General features: G+C 39.7%; 1 protein-coding gene and 1 long non-coding RNA gene across 3 annotated transcripts; one reads left to right on the top strand and one right to left on the bottom strand.

Moving 5' to 3' along the window:
• Nucleotides 1-1,031: 1,031 nt before the first annotated feature.
• Nucleotides 1,032-16,495, bottom strand: LOC101742893 (kynurenine aminotransferase). Of its 2 annotated transcripts, XM_004928586.2 has the most exons (9): nt 16,030-16,495; nt 15,709-15,861; nt 14,545-14,698; nt 14,012-14,138; nt 10,596-10,705; nt 5,573-5,983; nt 3,288-3,474; nt 2,576-2,739; nt 1,032-1,210 (listed from the first exon to the last, which is right to left on the bottom strand). In XM_004928586.2, exons 2-9 carry the CDS (start codon nt 15,762-15,764, stop codon nt 1,148-1,150), a joined length of 1,272 nt encoding a protein of 423 aa, XP_004928643.1. In that variant the 5' UTR covers nt 15,765-15,861; nt 16,030-16,495; the 3' UTR covers nt 1,032-1,147. The 2 variants fall into 2 exon arrangements, with proteins under 2 accessions (XP_004928643.1, XP_004928642.1); XM_004928585.2 differs by having other exon boundaries at nt 15,709-16,495.
• Nucleotides 16,496-17,984: 1,489 nt separating this feature from the next.
• LOC119629537 (uncharacterized) lies at nt 17,985-20,232 on the top strand. Its single transcript, XR_009975097.1, has 3 exons — nt 17,985-19,267; nt 19,405-19,542; nt 19,675-20,232. It is a non-coding gene; the product is annotated as an uncharacterized LOC119629537 (long non-coding RNA).
• Nucleotides 20,233-20,983: the final 751 nt, after the last annotated feature.

Below are 20,983 nucleotides of genomic sequence, written 5' to 3' on the forward strand. Positions count from 1 at the left end.
AAGTGCTGCTCTTGCTAGGGTTAGTGTTAGCAACGACGTGAGGTTTGAGTCCCGTGAGCTCACCTACATGTTAGGTTACGTTGGCATAGCCTCTCAAGGCTACCAGATGAGGAAGGAAAAAAAGTGGCCCTGAAATTACAATACCATAACATATTTCCTACTTTTTTTTTCCTACCTCTAAGCTGAGAGCCTTGAGAGGCTATATCAGTAGGTGAGCTCATGGGGCTCAAACCTGATGACGTTGCTAACACGAAGTCCAAGGGCGACGGTAACCACCCACCATCAGGTGGGCCGTATGCTCGTCTGCCTAAAAAAAAATTATCTAAGCGTCCTCTAGTAAGCGCACGGTCAAAATGGAAAAGGTAAAAATATAACCGATTCAGTTGCTGTGGCCACGCCCAAAACACGTCATTACGGATCCTCCTGATCCATTAACGCTGCTTTTAGGTACCTCAAGCACCGGTCACCGTCGTCGAACCCGTCGCTTGCGACGCAGGGCTCGACGAGCGAATTAACCCACAGATACAGCCCAATGAATTTCTTCCGGATCTTCTCAGTGGGTCGCGTTTCCGATCCGGTGGTAGATTCTGCTAACCACGGCTCTTGCTAGGGCCAGTTTTTTTTTTTTTTTTATTGGCCCTTGAAGGCAGACGAGCATACGGCCCACCTGATGGTGAGTGGTTACCGTTGCCCATGGACTTCAGCAATGCCAGGGGCAGAGCCAAGCCGCTGCCTATTAGCGACACTCCGGTTTGAGCCCCGTGAGCTCACCTACAAACGTTAGGGTGAAGCTGAAATAGCCTCTCAAGGCTACCAGCATAGGGAAAAAAAAAGCTATGGCCACAGTCCTACGACACCGCTGCGCCCACAAACTGTACCACAGCTTCTGTGTACTCGTGTCTGTTTGAACAATAGTTATTTTGTGCCGGGCTCAATGTTGATTTTAGACAATTGGGGATGTACATATTTCAAACTAAGTTTTTGTAGTTTTATTAGTTTGGATTTTTAGCAGACAAAATAAAATTCAATAAAACATGGAATAGTTTATATTGTTTTCAACAAAATAACAAAAAAATATATTGCAGATTATCACAACATCCTTATAAAAATATACATTTTTTTTTTAAATGTAAATGCAGCGTCTTTATTACTTTTTCTTAGAATTCCATTCCTTTAGCAGATTCTCGGTTAGTTCTAGATTTTCGTCTTTCTGTAACGAAACCCAATAAATAAACAATTTTAGTTAATACACTTTTATTTTATCGTATTTTCTTTTATTAAAAGTAGACGTCAAATGGATACAGTCGCCCGAGGACATCAGCAACGCCACGGCCAGTTTGCTTGTTTAGTTTCCCATAAATCTCGGCTGCAGGGGCACACGTCAACTATGTTGGTCTATTCTAAGTAACTATAAATAACGTAACTATACAATTTTTATTTATTATCTATTACCGATTAGTGTCATCAATAGAGACTTTATTTAAAGGTTGGGGTACCTTTACAAGAAAAAACGCCATTGACACCACACAAATTATCGTAATAATATAACAAAAATATTTTTTTATAATCGATACGATAATATTTTTCTTTTTTAAATGCCTTTCATACGCAGGCTAATTCCCATAATAGATCTATATTTTTGTCTCTTTTTTAATGTCGCCTTCTTTGTTTCATCTAGCTTCAAATCTCAATGTTGCTATGGTAATTTTCATTTTAACATTGTATTTTATTTATTTATGCTTCAGACATCCTCCAGCGATCCCTCCTGGGTTTTGTGGGGAGTACCATATATTTGTACCATATCTTAATCGGGGATTTGCACTCAGTGCTTTTAGTCTCCTCCAATCACCAGTCACTGGTTGTTTTTTTTTTATTGCTTATATATGGATGGACGAGCTCACAGCCCACCTGGTGTTAAGTGGTTACTGGAGCCCATAGACATCTACAACGTAAATGCGCCACCCACCTCGAGATATAAGTTCTAAGGTCTTAGTATAGTTACAACGGCTACCCCACCCTTCGAACCGAAACGCATTACTGCTTCACGGCGGAAATAGGCGGGGTGGTGGTACCTACCCGTGCGGACTCACAAGAGGTCCTACCACCAGTGATTACGCAAATTACAATTTTGCGGGTTTGGTTTTTATTACACGATGTTATTCCTTCACCGTGGAAGTCAATCGTGAACATTTGTTGAGTACGTATTTCATTAGAAAAATTGGTACCCGCCTGCGGGATTCGAACACCGGTGCATTGCTACACACGAATGCACTGGACGTCTTATCCTTAAGGCCACGACGACTTAAGGGTGTTAAGTGGTTACCGGAGCCCATAGACATCTACAACGTAAATGCGCCACCCACCTTGAGATATAAGTTCTAAGGTCTCAGAATATATAGAATACGAAGAGTTCGACCCATAGACAGAGACCACTGAGTTTCTCGCCGGATCTTCTCAGTGGGTCGTTTCCGATCCGGTGGTAGATTCTGCAACTGCTCTTGCTAGGAGCATTCTCTGAGCTCACCCACCAGTCGACTGATCGGTATCTATAATTAGATCAGGATATAAATGTTACCTTTATAAAGCAGAATCTCGCGAACGTCTCCCCCAGGTGTTTGTGTGCTTCAGAGTAGAAGGCGCTCGGCGGTATGGCGAGTACGCCCGCCTCTTTAGCGAATTTCTTTGTGAACTTGTAATCTTTGTATTTGTCCAGTTCGCTCGATAAGTCGATCTTCTTTTCTGTAATAAATACAGACGTTAATTAAAACAGTATTCAGATTTCGAGTAGCACGTTTAATCTATATATCCCCCGTCCCCCGTCGCCTCGGATTCCTTTTGTTTTTTTTAAGTTTATTTTATTATACAAAAGGTTAGGTATTTTATTTATCGATTGAGGCACTGCGAAGTCTGCCGGGTCAGCTAGTAAATATTAAAAAAGAAACATGTGTGCAATTCACACGTGTTAGAAGTAAAACTTTCAAAAAATTAAATACAATTATCCTAAATTTGTAAGAATATGTAAAATTTTGTCATTGGTCAATAATTGTAAATCATCTTTTATAGTATGAGGTAGCGTCTTCTGTGAATCGATATTTTAACGTCACGTATAGTCCTAAATTGAAATTCACTACAAGAGGTTTCATACGCACGTTAGTATTAAAAAATCTCATAGATGGCGCTGTATTAAAATTTTTCGACACTTCCGTTGCATACCTGCGTGACGTAACATCTGTATAAATTTTACCCTCATGCGCCTAAACAAGTTTCACTTCAAAAGAATTAGCTACCCAAGTCAGTCCAATCGGCCACGACAAAGTACCCGGCCTCGGGTAGGGTCGGTTTGAAGCCGTTCTCCTTCAAGATCTTCATGAGGTAGTCTCGCTTCGGGCGCAGCTCTCGAGCCAGAGAATAGAAGTAGCAGTCCGGCGAGTCGCGCCTGGCCAGCTCGTACTCGAACGAGCGGGCCACGGCTTCCTGGGGACAGTTCATCGAAACTATTATACAGTATAAGAAGTCGTCGTGGCCTAACGGATAAGACGTCCGGTGCATTCGTGTTGAGCGATGCACCGGTGTTCGAATCTCAGGCGGGTACCAATTTTTCTAATGAAATACGTACTCAACAAATGTTCACGATTGACTTTCACGGTGTAGGTATAACATCGTGTAATAAAAATCAAACCAACAAAATTGTAATTTTCGTAATTACAATGGTAGGACCTCTTGTGAAACCGCGCGGGTAGGTACAACCACCCTGCCTATTTCTGCCGTGAAGTAATAATGCGTTTCGGTTTGAAGGGCGGGGCAGCCGTTATGACTATACTGAGACCGTAGAACTGATATCTCAAGGTGGGTGCCGCATTTTCATCGTAGATGTCTATGGGCTCCAGTAACCACTTAACACCAGGTGGGATGTGAGCTCGTCCACCCAACTAAGCAATAAACAAAATTGTACAGTTATATTATTATATATTAAATAATCTGTACCATATGTCATACAGGTTCAATTCAGGTCACTAAATAAATAAAAAAGTAAATACATATTTTTTTGTTTAATTTAAATATAAATAGATCGGGACTCCCTGACATAAAAAAATAAAATTAAGTTATCGTATTTTACAATGTCTATGCACAAGCAATAGTATAGTAACCGGCAAACATCGTGAGCAAATGACCTTGACTGCGCAGAACCGAATTTTAGATCACTTTGGTGGTGAGGGTGAGGCGCGACGGCAGGGGAAATCGTATCGAGCGCGTTATTGGTAGATCAGTCGAACCTTGCGTCCCGCACCGCGCCTTCGTTCCGCTTGCTCCCAAAAGTACGCTTGCGTACAGTGAAAAGTCTATCGTTATTAATCGTTAAGTTATATTTTGTTATAATTGCTTGTTGACTTTGTTGCCATTGCTATTTGTTGAGTGTTTGTTGATTTTTTATAAAAAAATACACTATGCCGCGACAAACTGGTGTAGTATTCAAAAGAAAGGGTAGAAAAATTGTGTACGACGTATATTGCTTCATTATAAAACAGGGGAAGAATGATATTATGGAAAAAGTAAAACAGACTTCGGAAGCAACAAAAACATCAGTGAGTACTGTTAGGTGCATTATTAACGAAGCTAAAGGCTCTGGCTTGCTCATCGTGCTTGGGACTCCGGGTAAGAAAAGATCAGGGAAGAAGAAAGTTACCGGAATGGATAGTTTCGTTCAATCTGTAATAAAAAGATGTAATCATAATAACTACATAACAAGCAGCGAAACTCCGTACCGTAGAAAGGCTTCGAAAATTTTAAAGAAGATATACATTTTAATGGCTCGGTATGAAGTTTACGACGAATTATGAAAGAGCTAGGCTTCAGATGGAAAAAAAAAACAGAAAATAATCGGAAGCTGGTAATTGAAAAAAGTAACATTCGATTACTACGAATCGAATATCTTCAAAAAATAATTAATTATAGACAAAAAAGAAGATCGAACCGACCGAGTCGTAAACTACACCGATGAGCCCTATGTCGACTTATCACGATGATGGCGACTCGGGTGATGAAAACAGTGATGATGATAATGGTCAAGATTATGATAACGAAAAAAAAATTACAAATACCAGCTTCGCTTCAACTGAACGAAGACCTGGCAACAGCTCTAGTTTTGACTTAATAGAAGGAATATCTATTTTACCCCAAGATTAAATTATTACAATTATTAACCTATATTTTTTGTTGATGTTCTAATAAATATATAAATAAATACATATGTTGATTTTAATAATTTAATTGCATTATGACGCAGAGTAAATAATGTTTTTGCACGTGAGTGTACCATGCGCAAACTTACCCCCACTACGTCAACAAATGCTCAAGAAGTTTGCCGGCTATTATACAGCGTGTTTAGGGCGAGTTTTTTAACGTTCTCGATAGCGTAAAAGTTAACTCACATTTGTGTGGAGTTAGAACAGGGCCCCTAGCAGCAAACGTGGGTAAACATTCCAACTCCATACATATTTGAGTTAACTTTTACGCTATCGAAAACGTTAAAAAATTCGCACTAAGCACACCGGTGAATTAGAACGAGACGTACCTCGACCGGCGTGCAGCACGTGTACACACAGTTCTGGTGTACCACTTGCAGATTCCTCATCAGGTCGGCTGGTCCGTACGCCCACCCGATCTTCCACCCGGTGACGGAGAACGTCTTCCCCGCGGACCCGACGGTGATGGTCCTCTCCCACATGCCCGGGAATGACGCTATCCGGATATGCTGTTTGGGCTCGTACACCATCCACTCGTAGACTTCGTCGGAGAGACAAAGCACATTGTGCTTCTTGCACAGATCGGCAATGAGTTCCAGCTCGCGTTGGGTGAACACCTTGCCCAGCGGATTGTGGGGCGTGTTCACGATGATCATTTTAGTTCGGTTGTTGAAGAGCGAAGCTAGCTCCGCCTCGTCTAAAACCCAATCCGCTGATGATATATCGTCGCCTTGAGGTTTCTGCGTACAATTTGTTCAAGCTTCACATATAGGACCGAATGAAATTGCGCTATGAACTGTCAATTTAGCTTTAAAAATTGATAGTTCATAGTGAGACAGATTTATGTGGCACCTGAGAGAAGTTGAGAAGTGCGCGTTTGGGATGGTATGGACATATTGTGATGAGACCAGAGGCGGATTATGCGTAAGGCAAACTAGGCACGTGCCTAGGGACGTATACTTAGAAGGAGCGCGCGAGCTCAGAATTTTTGAATAGATAAAGAAAATAACATATCGACGATTAAGAATTAAATGCCTGAATTAAAGTCTAGGGTTTGATGATACAACGTCATCGTAATTGCAAAAACAACTCGTTAAAATTTATAGTATTATGATGGCCATTTATGGCCGGTACAGGGGCGCCGATAAAGTGATTGCCTAAGGTGCTCTGGACCTTTAATCCGCCACTGGATGAGACTAAATGAAAATGAGGTTGGTAAGAGAGTGTTAACTATGAATGTGGAAGGATATAGAGGAAGACCTAAAAAAAATCTGTCGGCGATGCCCCATTCCACATTTAATGTGGATTTCAGCAATGTAAGGGGCCTACATAGTAACCTCGACGCCGTACACCACCATCTTGAGACGGCGCAGCCTGCCCTCCTTTTTCTGACGGAGACACAGATATCTGCTCCGGATGACACTTCGTACCTTGAATACCCCGGCTACGTATTGGAGCACAACTTCCTGCGTAAAGCCGGGGTGTGTGTATTCGTCCGGGCTGATGTCTGTTGTCGCCGTCTACGAGGCCTCGAACAACGGGACCTGTCCATCTTGTGGCTGCGCGTAGATGACGGGGGTTGTACCCGAGTCTACGCATGCCTGTACAGGTCCCACAGCAGTGATGCAGGTTCAGCTCTGATAGAGCATGTGCAAGAGGGGACTAACCGCGTGCTTGAGCAGTACCCATCTGCGGAGGTGGTGGTTCTTGGAGACTTTAACGCTCACCATCAAGAGTGGTTGGGATCCAGAACCACTGACCTCCCAGGTCGGGCTGCCTACGATTTCGCCCTGGCCTACGGCTTCTCCCAGCTGGTGACACAGCCCACCCGTGTCCCAGATATTGAGGGGCACGAGCCCTCTCTATTGGACCTTCTGCTGACCACCGATCCGGCCGGATACAGTGTGGTGGTCGACGCTCCACTTGGATCGTCTGATCACTGCCTTATCCGTGCTGCGGTACCGATCTCTCGTCCTGGTCGTCGAATGACGACCGGGTATCGAAGAGTTTGGCGGTATATGTCAGCAGATTGGGATGGGTTGCGTGAATTTTACGCATCCTACCCATGGGGGCGGCTCTGCTTTTCCTCTGGTGATCCTGACGTCTGTGCGGACCGACTTAAAAACGTGGTGCTTCGGGGGATGGAACTGTTCATTCCTTCTTCCAAGGTGCCCGTCGGGGGTCGCAGTGGACCCTGGTATAACAATGCCAGTCGGGACGCTGCACGCCTCAAGCAGTCCGCATACGCGGCATGGAATGATGCCAGGAGACGCCAGGATCCTAATACCTCTGAGGAAAGGCGGAAATTTAACGCCGCTTCTAGGTCCTATAAGAGGGCTATTGCCAGGGCGAAGTCGGAGCACGTTGCCAGAATTGGCGAGCGACTGAAGAGCTATCCCGCCGGGAGCCGTGCTTTCTGGTCGCTCGCTAAGGCTGCAGAAGGTAACTTCTGCAGGTCTAGTCTCCCACCACTACGCAAGTCCGATGACAGTCTGGCCCATAGTGCGAAAGAGAAGGCTGACCTTCTGGTCAAACTCTTCGCCTCGAACTCGACTGTGGACGACGGGGGTGCCACACCTCCGAACATCCCTCGGTGTGATAGTTCCCTGCCGGAGATCTGCTTTACACAGTGTGCAGTCAGGCGAGAACTCCGACTCCTGGACGTCCATAAGTCGAGTGGGCCGGACGGCATTCCTGCTGTGGTTCTGAAAAGGTGCGCCCCTGAGCTGACGCCTGCGCTAACGCGTTTGTATCGCCTCTCTTATTGCACTAACAGGGTTCCGTCTTCATGGAAGAACGCCCACGTCCACCCTATTCCCAAGAAGGGTGACCGGTCGGACCCATCGAGCTATAGGCCTATCGCGATAACTTCCTTGCTTTCCAAGGTGATGGAGCGAATTATAAATATACAACTCCTGAAGTATCTTGAAGATCGCCAGCTGATCAGTGACCGACAGTACGGTTTCCGTCACGGTCGCTCAGCTGGCGATCTTCTTGTATACCTTACTCACAGGTGGGCTGAAGCCTTGGAGAGCAAGGGCGAGGCTCTTGCTGTGAGCCTTGATATCGCGAAGGCCTTCGACAGGGTCTGGCATAGGGCACTTTTGTCGAAGCTACCATCTTACGGAATCCCCGAGGGTCTCTGCAAGTGGATCGCTAGCTTTTTGGATGGGCGGAGCATCACGGTCGTTGTAGACGGTGACTGTTCTGATACCATGACCATTAACGCTGGCGTTCCACAAGGTTCGGTGCTCTCCCCCACGCTTTTCATCCTGTATATCAATGACATGCTGTCTATTGATGGCATGCATTGCTATGCGGATGACAGCACGGGGGATGCGCGATATATCGGCCATCAGAGTCTCTCTCGAAGCGTGGTGCAAGAGAGACGATCAAAACTTGTGTCTGAAGTGGAGAACTCTCTGGGGCGAGTCTCCAAATGGGGTGAATTGAACTTGGTTCAATTCAACCCGTTAAAGACACAAGTTTGCGCGTTCACTGCGAAGAAGGACCCCTTTGTCATGGCGCCGCAATTCCAAGGAGTATCCCTGCAACCTTCCGAGAGTATTGGGATACTTGGGGTCGACATTTCGAGCGATGTCCAGTTTCGGAGTCATTTGGAAGGCAAAGCCAAGTTGGCGTCCAAAATGCTGGGAGTCCTCAACAGAGCGAAGCGGTACTTCACGCCTGGACAAAGGCTTCTGCTTTATAAAGCACAAGTCCGGCCTCGCGTGGAGTACTGCTCCCATCTCTGGGCCGGGGCTCCCAAATACCAGCTTCTTCCATTTGACTCCATACAGAGGAGGGCCGTTCGGATTGTCGATAATCCCAATGTCACGGATCGTTTGGAACCTCTGGGTCTGCGGAGGGACTTCGGTTCTCTCTGTATTTTGTACCGTATGTTCCATGGGGAGTGCTCTGAGGAATTGTTCGAGATGATACCGGCATCTCGTTTTTACCATCGCACCGCCCGCCACCGGAGTAGAGTTCATCCGTACTACCTGGAGCCACTGCGGTCATCCACAGTGCGTTTCCAGAGATCTTTTTTGCCACGTACCATCCGGCTATGGATGCGCTATGACATGTCCTTCTTCAAACGAGGCTTGTGGAGAGTATTAAGCGGTAGGCAGCGGCTTGGCTCTGCCCCTGGCATTGCTGAAGTCCATGGGCAACGGTAACCACTCACCATCAGGTGGGCCGTATGCTCGTCTGCCTACAAGGGCAATAAAAAAAAAAAAAAAAAAAAAAAAAAAAAAAAAAAAAAAAAAAAAAAAAAAAAAAAAAAAAAAAAAAAAAAAAAAAAAAATGGATGGATTGCGAGAAAGACGATATGTGTAAGAGGGGAATGACCGAAGAAATGGTATATGATAGAGGAGTATGGAAGAAGAAAACATGTTGCGCCGACCCCGGGTGACTGGGAGAAGGGCAGGAGAATGATGAGTTCATAGTGAGAATTATAGAACCGATACTTAGATTGTACGTCTCAAGGTGAGTGGTATATTATGTTGTTGATGTCTATGGACCTTACTGCACTAAGCGACTCCACCTTGCACTCTCTCACGCGACGTTCGCCCGGTCAGAACCCGGTCAGAGTATGAGGGTTCACGTGGTCAACACTACAACTCGTGGCGCCACCCCGTAGACGCCCGACAGACGAGCCGTCGCGGCCAGATGTCTATAGACACAGGTAATCACTTAACACCGGACTAAAAACTATTTAACCCGTTACAAAAAAAAACCCTTGAGTAACACACCCGGGGCCATGATCTTCTATTAGTGGCGATTGGAAATCTTGACGAGAAACCGAGGACAGTGCTTAGTGGCGTTGAATTATAGGGGCCAGTGTGCAGTAGTGGAATGCAATAAGCTGATGACGATGTAGATGAAGTTTGTAAGGTTTGTTGTAAAATAATTAAATTTGTCAATGTTAAGGCAATTTTCGGATTGCCAAATAGCAACACTGTTGGTGGGAGCAATTGCAGTAATGGGAAGTGACATAATAAAAAAAGCGGTAGTCTGAAAAAACGAGACAGAAAGCAGGGCATTCAGTAGTGAGCAGATATCTAAAGATTGTACATGTGGAGTTATAAATAAAGCAATACAGAATTAAGTGAACTATTGTAATCTGTGTATTTATTTCCCGGCTTTGGAACCCGAGTCTTACACGTTTTTAAATGAACTGGCACAGGGCATATACTGAGTTCGCACAGATGGTGCCACAACCCTGCGTTTCTCTGCTGCGAAATTAATTCCCAACGGTATAAAGGGTAGCAGAATCTCTAATCCAATATAAATATTTAATGTCTCAATGACGGCAACTACTTTGCTGATTCGATGTCATAGGATACTTACCGGTTTCAGAGCGATGAACCTAGGTACACCTCCGGCGCACTTCACCATGAAGTCGTAGCAGTCGAAATATGGTTCTATAATGATCACCTCATCCCCGGTATCCACGTGACCTGTAAATAGTTGCAATGGTATCACTACATAGTATAAAACAAAGTCGCTTTCTCTGTCCCTATATCCCTATGTATGCTTAAATCTATAAAACTACGCAACGGATTTTGATGCGGTTTTTTTAATAGATAGAGTGATTGAAGAGGAAGGTTTACATGTATAATAACATCCATTAAATAGTGGAGAAATCAATTATAAATTACAGTTTCCGAAGTGAAGCGAGGGCGGGTCGCTAGTTTGTTATAAACGATAAGACGTCCTGCGTACGGCAATGCCGCCGTTTATACCCCACAAACTAGTGTCTAATTAAAAAAAAAAAAACGTAACAAGCCCCTTTTCACGAACGATTACCATCAATGTGAGATTTGAAGATTGACCTTCACCTATCAGCTATCTGGATGAAAATAATAAAATGAAAAAATATGTTTATGTTTAAAATTAATAAAAATATCTTATTATTTAAATTTCACTATACAATAAATATATAGATAGAAACAGGTTATTGAAGGAACTTTGAAAATTTTTTTTATTGCTTAGATGGGTGGACTATCTCACAGCCCACCTGGTTTTAAGTGGTTACTGGAGCCCATAGACATCTACGACGTAAATGCGCCACCCACCTTGAGATATCAGTTCTAAGGTCTCAGTATAGTTACAACGGCTGCCCTGCCCTTCAAACCGAAACGCATTACTGCTTCCCGGCAGAAGTAGACAGGGTGGTGGTACCTACCCGCGTGGATTCACAAGAGGTCCTACCACCAGTAATAATAATATTTATAAGTAATATATATTATATATATATTATAATATATATTATCACCTAATCAGAATGGATGTAAGGCAGGGTCTCGAGGTACAAAAGATTTGCTACTCATTGACATGACCATTACTCAACAAGTTCGGCGGGGTAAGAGGAACGTTCATATGGCTTGGATTGATTATAAGAAAGCGTATGACTCTGTGCCTCATACATGGCTAATGAGAGTTTTAGAGCTATATAAAATAAATCCCATACTATGCTCCTTTCTTAGCTCATGCATGGGTCAATGGTCTACGTTTCTTAGTCAACCAGGTCAGATGACTTCTTCTGCTGCCCCGAATTTAATAAGGATTAAGCGGGGTATCTTTCAGTCTGAGTCCTTTGTGGTTTTGTTTGGCGCTTAATCCTTTAAGTACATTACTTAAAGATTCAACGCTAGGCTACCGACTTCGCAGAGGAGCTGAGGCTATATCACATCTCTTGTTCATGGATGATCTCAAATTATTTGCTTCCAAAAAACCAGACTTAATGAGTTTACTTAAAATAACCGACAGTTTTAGTAAAGCCATTGGGATGGAATTTGGTGTTGATAAATGTGCGTTCATAGATGTACAGAGAGGTAAAGTTGTAAGCTCAGATTGCTTACTACTTAACCATAGTGTGGTCCTCAAGTCTCTTTGTGAATCGGAAACTTACAAGTACCTTGGTATGTTTGAAGTGCTGAATATTGTTGACGCAGATATGAAACAATCGTTTAGAGACCGGTTTTTTGGTCGTCTTATAAAGGTCTTAAAAAGCCATTTATCAGGCGGAAACTAAATCCGAGCGTTTAATGGTTGGGTCATGCCTATGTTAACATATTCCTTTGGCATACTAAGGTGGACGCAATCAGAGCTGGACGTACTGGACAGAAAAGGCAGGCGATTGTTAACGGCATACAGAATGCATCATCCACGTTCGTCTGTAATGAGGTTGTATATTCCTCAGAAATGTGGGGGTCGTGGTATTTTGAATGCCAAGGATCTACATAACCGAGAGATATACAACCTTAGGGAATATTTCCTTAAGATGAACGTGAATATGTATCGGGATGTCGTTGCAGTCGATAAGGGGCTAACTCCGCTATCCTTAGCTAACGGGAATTGGAAGAGGCTGAAGGTAGAGAGTATTTCAGATCGCATAACCGTATGGAGGAGCAAGGAGTTACACGGTAGGTTCTACCGGGCTCTCACAGGGCCTGATGTAGACCAATTAGCTTCCGTGGCCTGGTTACGATTCAGTAACCTCTTTGGGGAAACTGAAGGTTTTATCTTTGCAATTATGGACGAAGTTATCATGACGAACAACTACCGGAAATATATACTAAAGGATGGGACGGTCGACATTTGTCGGGCATGCCACCGTCCGGGAGAGTCTATTAGACATATTGTTTCTGGCTGTTCTCGGTTTGCTAACGGAGAGTACTTGCATAGACATAACCAAGTGGTTATGTCTATGCAAGTAAGATTATCCATCAACAACTTGCTCTGAAATATGGTTTTCTTGATTCTGCTGTACCTTATTACCAATACCAACCTCAACCAGTTCTTGATAATGGTCATGTTACGCTCTACTGGGACCGATCTATTATCACGGATAGGTATATTGTTGCCAATAAACCTGATATTGTGATAATAGATCGATCTGCGCGTCGAGCAGTGTTGGTTGATGTCACCATTCCTCATGACGAGAACCACGTGAAGGCAGAAAAGGACAAATTAATAAAATATTTAGACCTGGCCCATGAGACTACCGCCATGTGGCATGTTGATTCAACCATCATTGTTCCAACAGTTGTATCGGTACACGGCTTGATAGCGAAAAGTTTCGATCAATATCTTAAGAAACTTTTGATATCCAGCTGGGTTAAGGGCCTAATACAGAAAGCAGTTATCCTCGATACTGCACGCATTGTGAGGAGGTTTCTCACTCTGGAGTCCTAACCACTGGTGGCTTGTGTCGTAGACACCGCCATCAGCGGCAATCGATTTTTATATAGTGTTTTTTAAAAATTGTATTTTTAATATCTTTTTTAAAAAATATTATGTAATTAATAAGATTTTAAATAAATATAAATAAATAGTAATAATAATAAGTAATAATATTTAAGCATCGCCACAATCGCCAGAAATCGTAATTGTTGCTATTGAATTTCCCATAAGCACTCCAATATCATTAAACCCATATGACTGTTGGATCCTAGGTTTAAATCAAATGCTATTTTGAGATTATTTTCGAGGACACAGTTTCTAAAGTTTTTTATAATGTGAGTTATTAATGATCATATAACTAAGACTTTTATGGGCACTTAAACTACCATGTCTCAGTTTTTTATTACCAAACAGACTTAACACAATTTTTTTTTTAATTTAAATAAGGCTCAAACATCATTATATCTTTCAAATTTTAGAATATAGTAATTATTTAAGGGACTAATTATTATTATGTCAAAAATATCTAAGTGAATAAAATAAGAGAGATAATAGCTGTAGCAATCATTTTTTTTTACCTAAAATGGTAGAGTAAAGTGCTTCATAGGCACCGCTCGTGACTAGGATTTCATTGAAGGCATCTATCTGTCGTCCAATCAGCGGAGAGTAAACCTTTGATAGATTCTCCACGAGGCGCGGCAGACCCTAAAATATGAGGGATAACATTATAAAATTAATAAATTGGAAGTACAAGAAGGCAGGTTTATACATCATAATGGTTGGTCATTATATGCTATGGTCCATATTATTTTTGTCCTGCACATCTTCTATATCTTAGGCAGCGTATAAAAGATAAGACAATTACTAACATTACATTAAAGCAAGTAATGTTGACTCTGCTAGGCTTGAATTCTGAACAAGCAAATGTATGTTTTAAAATAAATTTGAGCAATCATACATTACATTATGTATATCATAATCCTCCAAAAGTTACATTAGAGAACAGCCTGTAGTTTCACTAGATGATTTGTCTTATGTTTGTAATTTTGGGGATAGTGGCAAATCTTATCGTTTACTTTTTAAATCTGTCATGAGTACTGAGATCACTTACAAAGCCTCTTGTGTACTGATGAAGCAGTGGATTTTCACTGGTAGCTATCTGCGATAGTGCTTCTGTTACATGTTTCGGTGCGTGATAGTCAGGAAAGCCCTGACCAAGGTTCACGGCAGGCTTATACTCTGCAGCTAATTGTATGTACTCAACCCTGTAAATTTAAATTTGGTTGGTTTTGTTTTGGATTTTAAATCAGTATAGATATCATAATGTGAATGCCGTCATACAAAAAGCCACAAGATTAGTTTTAAATGTATTATTTTGGTTCCCAAGCAATTTTGGGCAAGATATTTTCTTTCTAAAATGAGATGATAATCGGAGAACCCCATAGCCAAATTACTTTAAAATCCTATCTCTAGTTCCTTTTATATTGATACAAAGTACTTACCAATTAGAAAACTTTGCAATTGGATAAAGTTAGTAAATTTAACATCATTTTTAAATAAAAATTTAGGAAAATGAAATAGACATAAAATTCAGTAAATACCAAGCATAATAATTAATGCAAAATACATAAAAATACTTCAGTATTTAATTATTTTATGGTTAAAATATTAAAACTGCAAAGTGTGATCTTGTTTTATTGCCGTATATGCAGACAAGCATACGGTCAGTGGATACCGATTGTCAGTGGATACCGTCGCTCACGCACGTCAGCAATGCCAGGGGTAGAGTCAAGCCGCTGCCTACCAAACGATATGGTAATTAAGCATTCTGTTGACCTTTTTTTTCCTACCTAAGCTGATGGTCTTGAGAGACCCTATCAACGTCATCAGGCGAGTAGGTGAACTCACGGGGCTCAAATCTGACGTTGTTGCTAACACGAACCCTAGCAGGAGCCGTGCTTTGCAGAATCTACCACCGGATCGGAAACGCGACTCACTGAGAAGATCCGGCGAGAAACTCAGTGGGCTGTGTCTGTGGGTTAATTAATTCGCCGAGCCGTTCGTCGCGAGCTACGGGTTCGACGAGAACGATGATCTGTTGACCAAACAACGTTAAATGTTTACGTAATAGTAGTTATTATAGTACAGTTTAACAACAAATTGTTTTCTTGGATATAGTTAGGAGTTGTGAGTACTTGTGATGCGAATTAATAGTAAAAACCGATTGAAAAAATATACTTTTTACTACAGATAATAAGTTTAATTGTAAACGTACCATACGCTTTTCTCACCAGCTCCATAACGTTCCGGCAATCGAAACTTTTCTGCCATTGTACGACAAACACTCAATTGTCGAATAAAATGTTCTATTTTCACACTCCTCGATAGACTACTGTAATTCACAGCAGCGAACAACCCTCGGCTCGTTCTAAACATTATAAATATCAATAAATAGATAAAACGAGATAAAGCGCGCTATTTAAATATGATCCTTAACCTATTACGACATGACAGTCCAGATAAAAACGTCAATTTCTTTCACGTACATAAGCGTTGATTATTAATTTAGCAATGTGAAGAACGACGAAATACTCACATATTTTAAATATTTTAATGTTCCATTATTTACATACATACGCGTACATAATTTTTTTTTTAAGAGATTTTATGACCTGGTAACTGAGACCTTTAAGTCATGTCTTATTTCAATCTATATTCTTAATTTTATGAAAAATTATTATAATATTATGGAGCGAAATGAAATGAAAATGATTAATTTGAGACATTAATCAACTGGGATGAAATTAAATGAGATGCTATGAGATGAAATCTAATCTTAGTAAAATGGTGGTCATTTACTAAGATTTTTCAGTGGACTTTTTGGAGAATCCCAAGAAGCTACGTCCAGCGGCTTTGTTTCATTTTCCCACATTTGTGCACTTTCACAGATATTAAACGGTTAATAAACCACCATTATTACACATTTAAACCCGAAGAAACACTAAATAGACAAAATAAAACAAATCACACAACTTCATTTCTCGCGTTCCCGCCAAAAAGTCACGCGTACATACATAGAATACTTAAACATAGATTATACACTTAATATTAGAGAATACTTATAGATACGTCAGTCAGGGATATAGATAATACACTTATCTTAATTTTAAAACGGCAGGGACATTGAATTTGGTCTCCTTTTTTTTGATTTTCGGATTTTTTTTAATTTTTAGTTATTTCTTCGTCGTTTGTTCGTTAATGTTCGAATTTAAATATTTATTGTCCGTCTTTTATTTATTTATAATGAATTAAACAAATGTTCACTCTTAAGTTGGCCTCCTTTACTGATATCTTTATTTTTATCGCTCAGATTAATTAATTTTGATCAATTATCGATTGTTCGATGACTATTGGCGATTGTTCGATCATAAAAACAATTAAATTCCCAATTCTTATTTATTTTATATCTAATAAGCAAACCATCAATCACCTCACGCCACCTTTTGTTTGATTTTCGGTTTATTTTTTATTTTTAATTGTTCGTCGTTTGTTTGTTAATTAACTAAGCAGATGATCACTTTATACTCTATAAACAGGATTTTATTTAAAAAAAATATTTATTTACGTCTATATTAACTTTATTATTATTATCGAGAAGTATCTTGATTGATATATATTACAAGGCTTGGTTTTTTTTATTCAGATTCATTTGTATTGTTAAATATGAAACATAAGGTATTTTATCTAATAAGTTTATTCTTCCATATTAAATGAATTTCTACTAAATGTCCCTGCAATATATTTCTTGAACTTATAAATAATTATCATTTCAACAAAAACAGATCAGGTGATCATTTGTTTAATTAATTATAAATAAATAAAAGACGAACAAACAACAAATGGGCCGTGGTTCATCTACCCATATTTTTTTTGTAAAATAAAATAAAAGTCAAACACTTTTCCGGCAATGACAATTTAGGTATTAATAACATTTTATGTACCTATTTCCCGAGTCCTCGTTCGCCTTATTTATGTGCATTAATTTTGTCAGCATCAATCGACCTAATAACAAACTCGTGTACAGTCGGATACAAAATTTTATGACATAAATATTTATAATTATTTTTTATTACGCTTCTTCTTATAATCTGTTAAGATGAGATACACTTTATATACTTTGAGAGAAAATTAACATTAATATTATACGTATCATATATTTAGATCTATATGTGATTTAAAACTATATTAAAGCTACATATGAAAATTGTCGTGATTGGATTTTTACTGTGGTTTCTTGTTGTCTTCGAAGATATACGAAGATACGGGGCTAAGTCACTGTTTCGCGCTATAGGACTTTTTTAACTTACGCATAAATAAGACATGACGCAGCGCTCAAGAAACACTGTGGAGGATTTCATTCCAGATTATTTACGAATAATACTGAAAAATAGCTTTGATTCAATTAAATATGTTAGAACGAATAGTCACTGATCTGCAAATTTTTGTATAGAATATGTGTTTGTCTGTATCTGTGTGGATGCGTGTGTATCAGCATTAGGCATGATGCGATCACTAGCCCGCATTTACTAGTAGTAGAGGGCGGTGTGGGCCCGCACGGCTTGATGGGTGTTAAGACCGTAATACGACACTATCACGGCAATCCTTTTTTTTTTTTTTTTGGGTGACATTCAAATTGTGACCTTTAAAGACTGGTCACCACTTAACATAAGGGGGCCTAGACCTCGTCCACTAATCTAATATGTATAAAAATTGGACAGACGGCTTTAAAATCTATTTATTTCAATTGAAACTTAGTTACGAGCTGTCGAATAACGTTTTTATGCTATCTATTCTGTTTCGCGAATGCAAAATTTGTTGTCAGCGCATTTCTTTCGAGGTTTGAGAATGAGGATATTTTTGAGGTGTTGTTGTAGCATTTTCCCTGGATATTTGGTTTTGCTATCGCGACAGTTGGGTCGTGTGTTCAACAGCTACAGTTTAGAAATATAGCAGATATAATAGGCGTCAGAAAACTTGAAAATTTGTTTTCAAATTCGACACTGGTTCCTGGTAATAAAAATGGGGTCATTTAGAAAAAAAATATCCAAATGTATAAATATGTTTAAATAATATAATATATAATTGTATAAATGTAAATAAATGTATAAATAAATGTATCTCCATTTTTTTTCAATAAAAATCAAACCTAACCTATTTATTAAATTACTCAATTTTACAGGAAATAAAAGCATGTCGCGAGATTTACTCGTACCCACATCAAAAAGTCTTTGAAGTCAGCGTCCTTTCACGCCTACACCTTCGCCTTCACAAAAACCGTAATCAAGTAAATCGAAAAAAAAAACATTTCGAAAAAAAAAAGCCTTAAACTTATACGTTTAAAAATAGGTAGTAAAGTCAATAACTTCAATAAGAATTTTTGATTATAGTTCCAGCTACGCTGGTTTCGTAAAACTACATAATCATTTCAATAATTCATTCTAATCTTTGGTAGTAGTTTCATTCAATCGATCTTTTCAAATTGGTAAATCTTTTAGTTAGACTGTAGAATGTTCGTTGAAAGCCATTGACATGTAGAACTTCACCTCTGGCTTTAATAATAAAGTTTATTTTTAAAACTATGCTTGACATTTTCTTTTTGTAATACAGTGTTTTATATTTTTTATAATTTCGAGTATTTTAAGTACATAGTTTGAGATTTAGTTTGGAAAGTACCTTGTGTATTATTAATTTAGATTCAAAATTAAAAAGTTTATTTTGAATATTTATAAATGAACATTACTTACAACAAAGTTTAGCGTTTTATTCAAAAGCGTGTGAGATATTTTAATTATTTCTCAAATATTTATTAAAAAGACACCAGCAATACATAAAATTTTCTAATTTGAACACGAATTTCATAAAAGTAAGTAGTTTTGTAACCATCATTATAAATGAAGTATTTTTTTTCTAGCAAACGATAAATAACATGGCGAATGAAGCTAAAACAAAGTACAAAAAAAATATTAAAAAAAATATTCAAAAAGTAACCGGGCTCTTGTTTTTTCTTCATCTCTTGTTCTTATCCGAAGCTCTTGGAAATCAAATTAAGGTGAGACAAATTAAATTGTCCATAACCTAAATATATTTGAATGTAAGACTTTGTACTTTTTGTCATTTCATATTAATGTTCAATACGTTTGCTCAATACGTTAAATTCACGTATATATATTTGCCCTTTTAGAAAAATTGTTGAAGCCGCTGAGTTAACTTTTACGCTGTCGAGAACGTAACAAAACTCGCACGAAGCAGTTAGCACGAGCGCAATCGTGAACATTTGTTAAGTACGTTGTACATATTTCATTACAAAAATTGGTCCCCGCCTGCGGGATTCGTACACCGTTGCATCGCTAAATACGAATGCACCAGGCGTCTTATACTTTAGGCCACGACGATATTAATCCTACTTAAAATTTCGCCTCAAAAATGAGTAAAATGGTGGTGGTACCAGTAAATATGAAAATTTATCAACGTTATTCTTCATCGTGGAAGTAGTCCGAGAACACGTCGTGTTCAGTACGTATTACCTTAGAAATATATCGAGGGGTGAAAAGCTATTCGGTTTAGCGACATTTATGCAAATTTACAAGAGAGCCATTTAAACTTTAAAATTTAGAAAAAATATAAAAAAACTTGTTGAGCGATTTGAATGGAGTAAAAATAGCCTCCCTCGATATGTATTTGCGAGATTTGTACCGGTTAAAGTTGCATCGCTTTAAGGTACAGTAAATGTTGTGTTCTAAGCCACGATAAACCTATGTATTTTAAGAAGCATTATTGTTTGTCAAGTTGAATTTTAAAGTCTAAAGTTCACAGTTTTACGGGCTCCTTGTCGCAGTAATTAAATAGCAAGGCGACGTCGGCGTTCTAAATTGAATGCGATTTTCCTTCTCCCATCCTATTATGTGTAATTTTCGTGCTATTTTAAGACACGCGTCTCCCAAATGTATTACGCGAATGAAAATTCCATTTGAGCGGGTTTAAATTTAGAATTCTACTTAGGTAGGAATTTCGATTTTTTATGAACCAAGTCAATTAGGCACACGGTTTCGCCACTTACGGAGCCTTTCATGAAATAGCAAAGGTTTCCACGGCCTTGCTTATTTGCGACACGCGTGATCGTTTCGCAGGTAGGATAGCTGTTACTAAAATGCATTTGAAATATCGGCCTAATATCTCAAGTGTAATGGTGGAATTAACTTTGTGGAATTCAAAGCCTCCGGCAACAACACAACGCCGTTTTCTAATTAAAGTAACGTAATTAATGAATGGCAATGGAATGGCAAAGGGAGCCATGACCCAGCTCGGTAAAATCTGGAAGGACCGTAACATTACCCAGAAAACAAAGATAAAACTGGTGCCCACTCTGGTCTTTTTCATTTTTCTATACGGGGCGGAGACCTGGACCCTTAAAGCGGCTGATCGCAAACGCGTGGGTGCTTTTAAGATGTGGTGCTGGAGAATAATGCTCCGGATACCTTGGACAGCGAAGA

The sequence above is a fragment of the Bombyx mori genome, chromosome 15 (genome assembly GCF_030269925.1).
Source record: "Bombyx mori chromosome 15, ASM3026992v2".
In the NCBI taxonomy this organism is placed as follows: domain Eukaryota; kingdom Metazoa; phylum Arthropoda; class Insecta; order Lepidoptera; family Bombycidae; genus Bombyx; species Bombyx mori.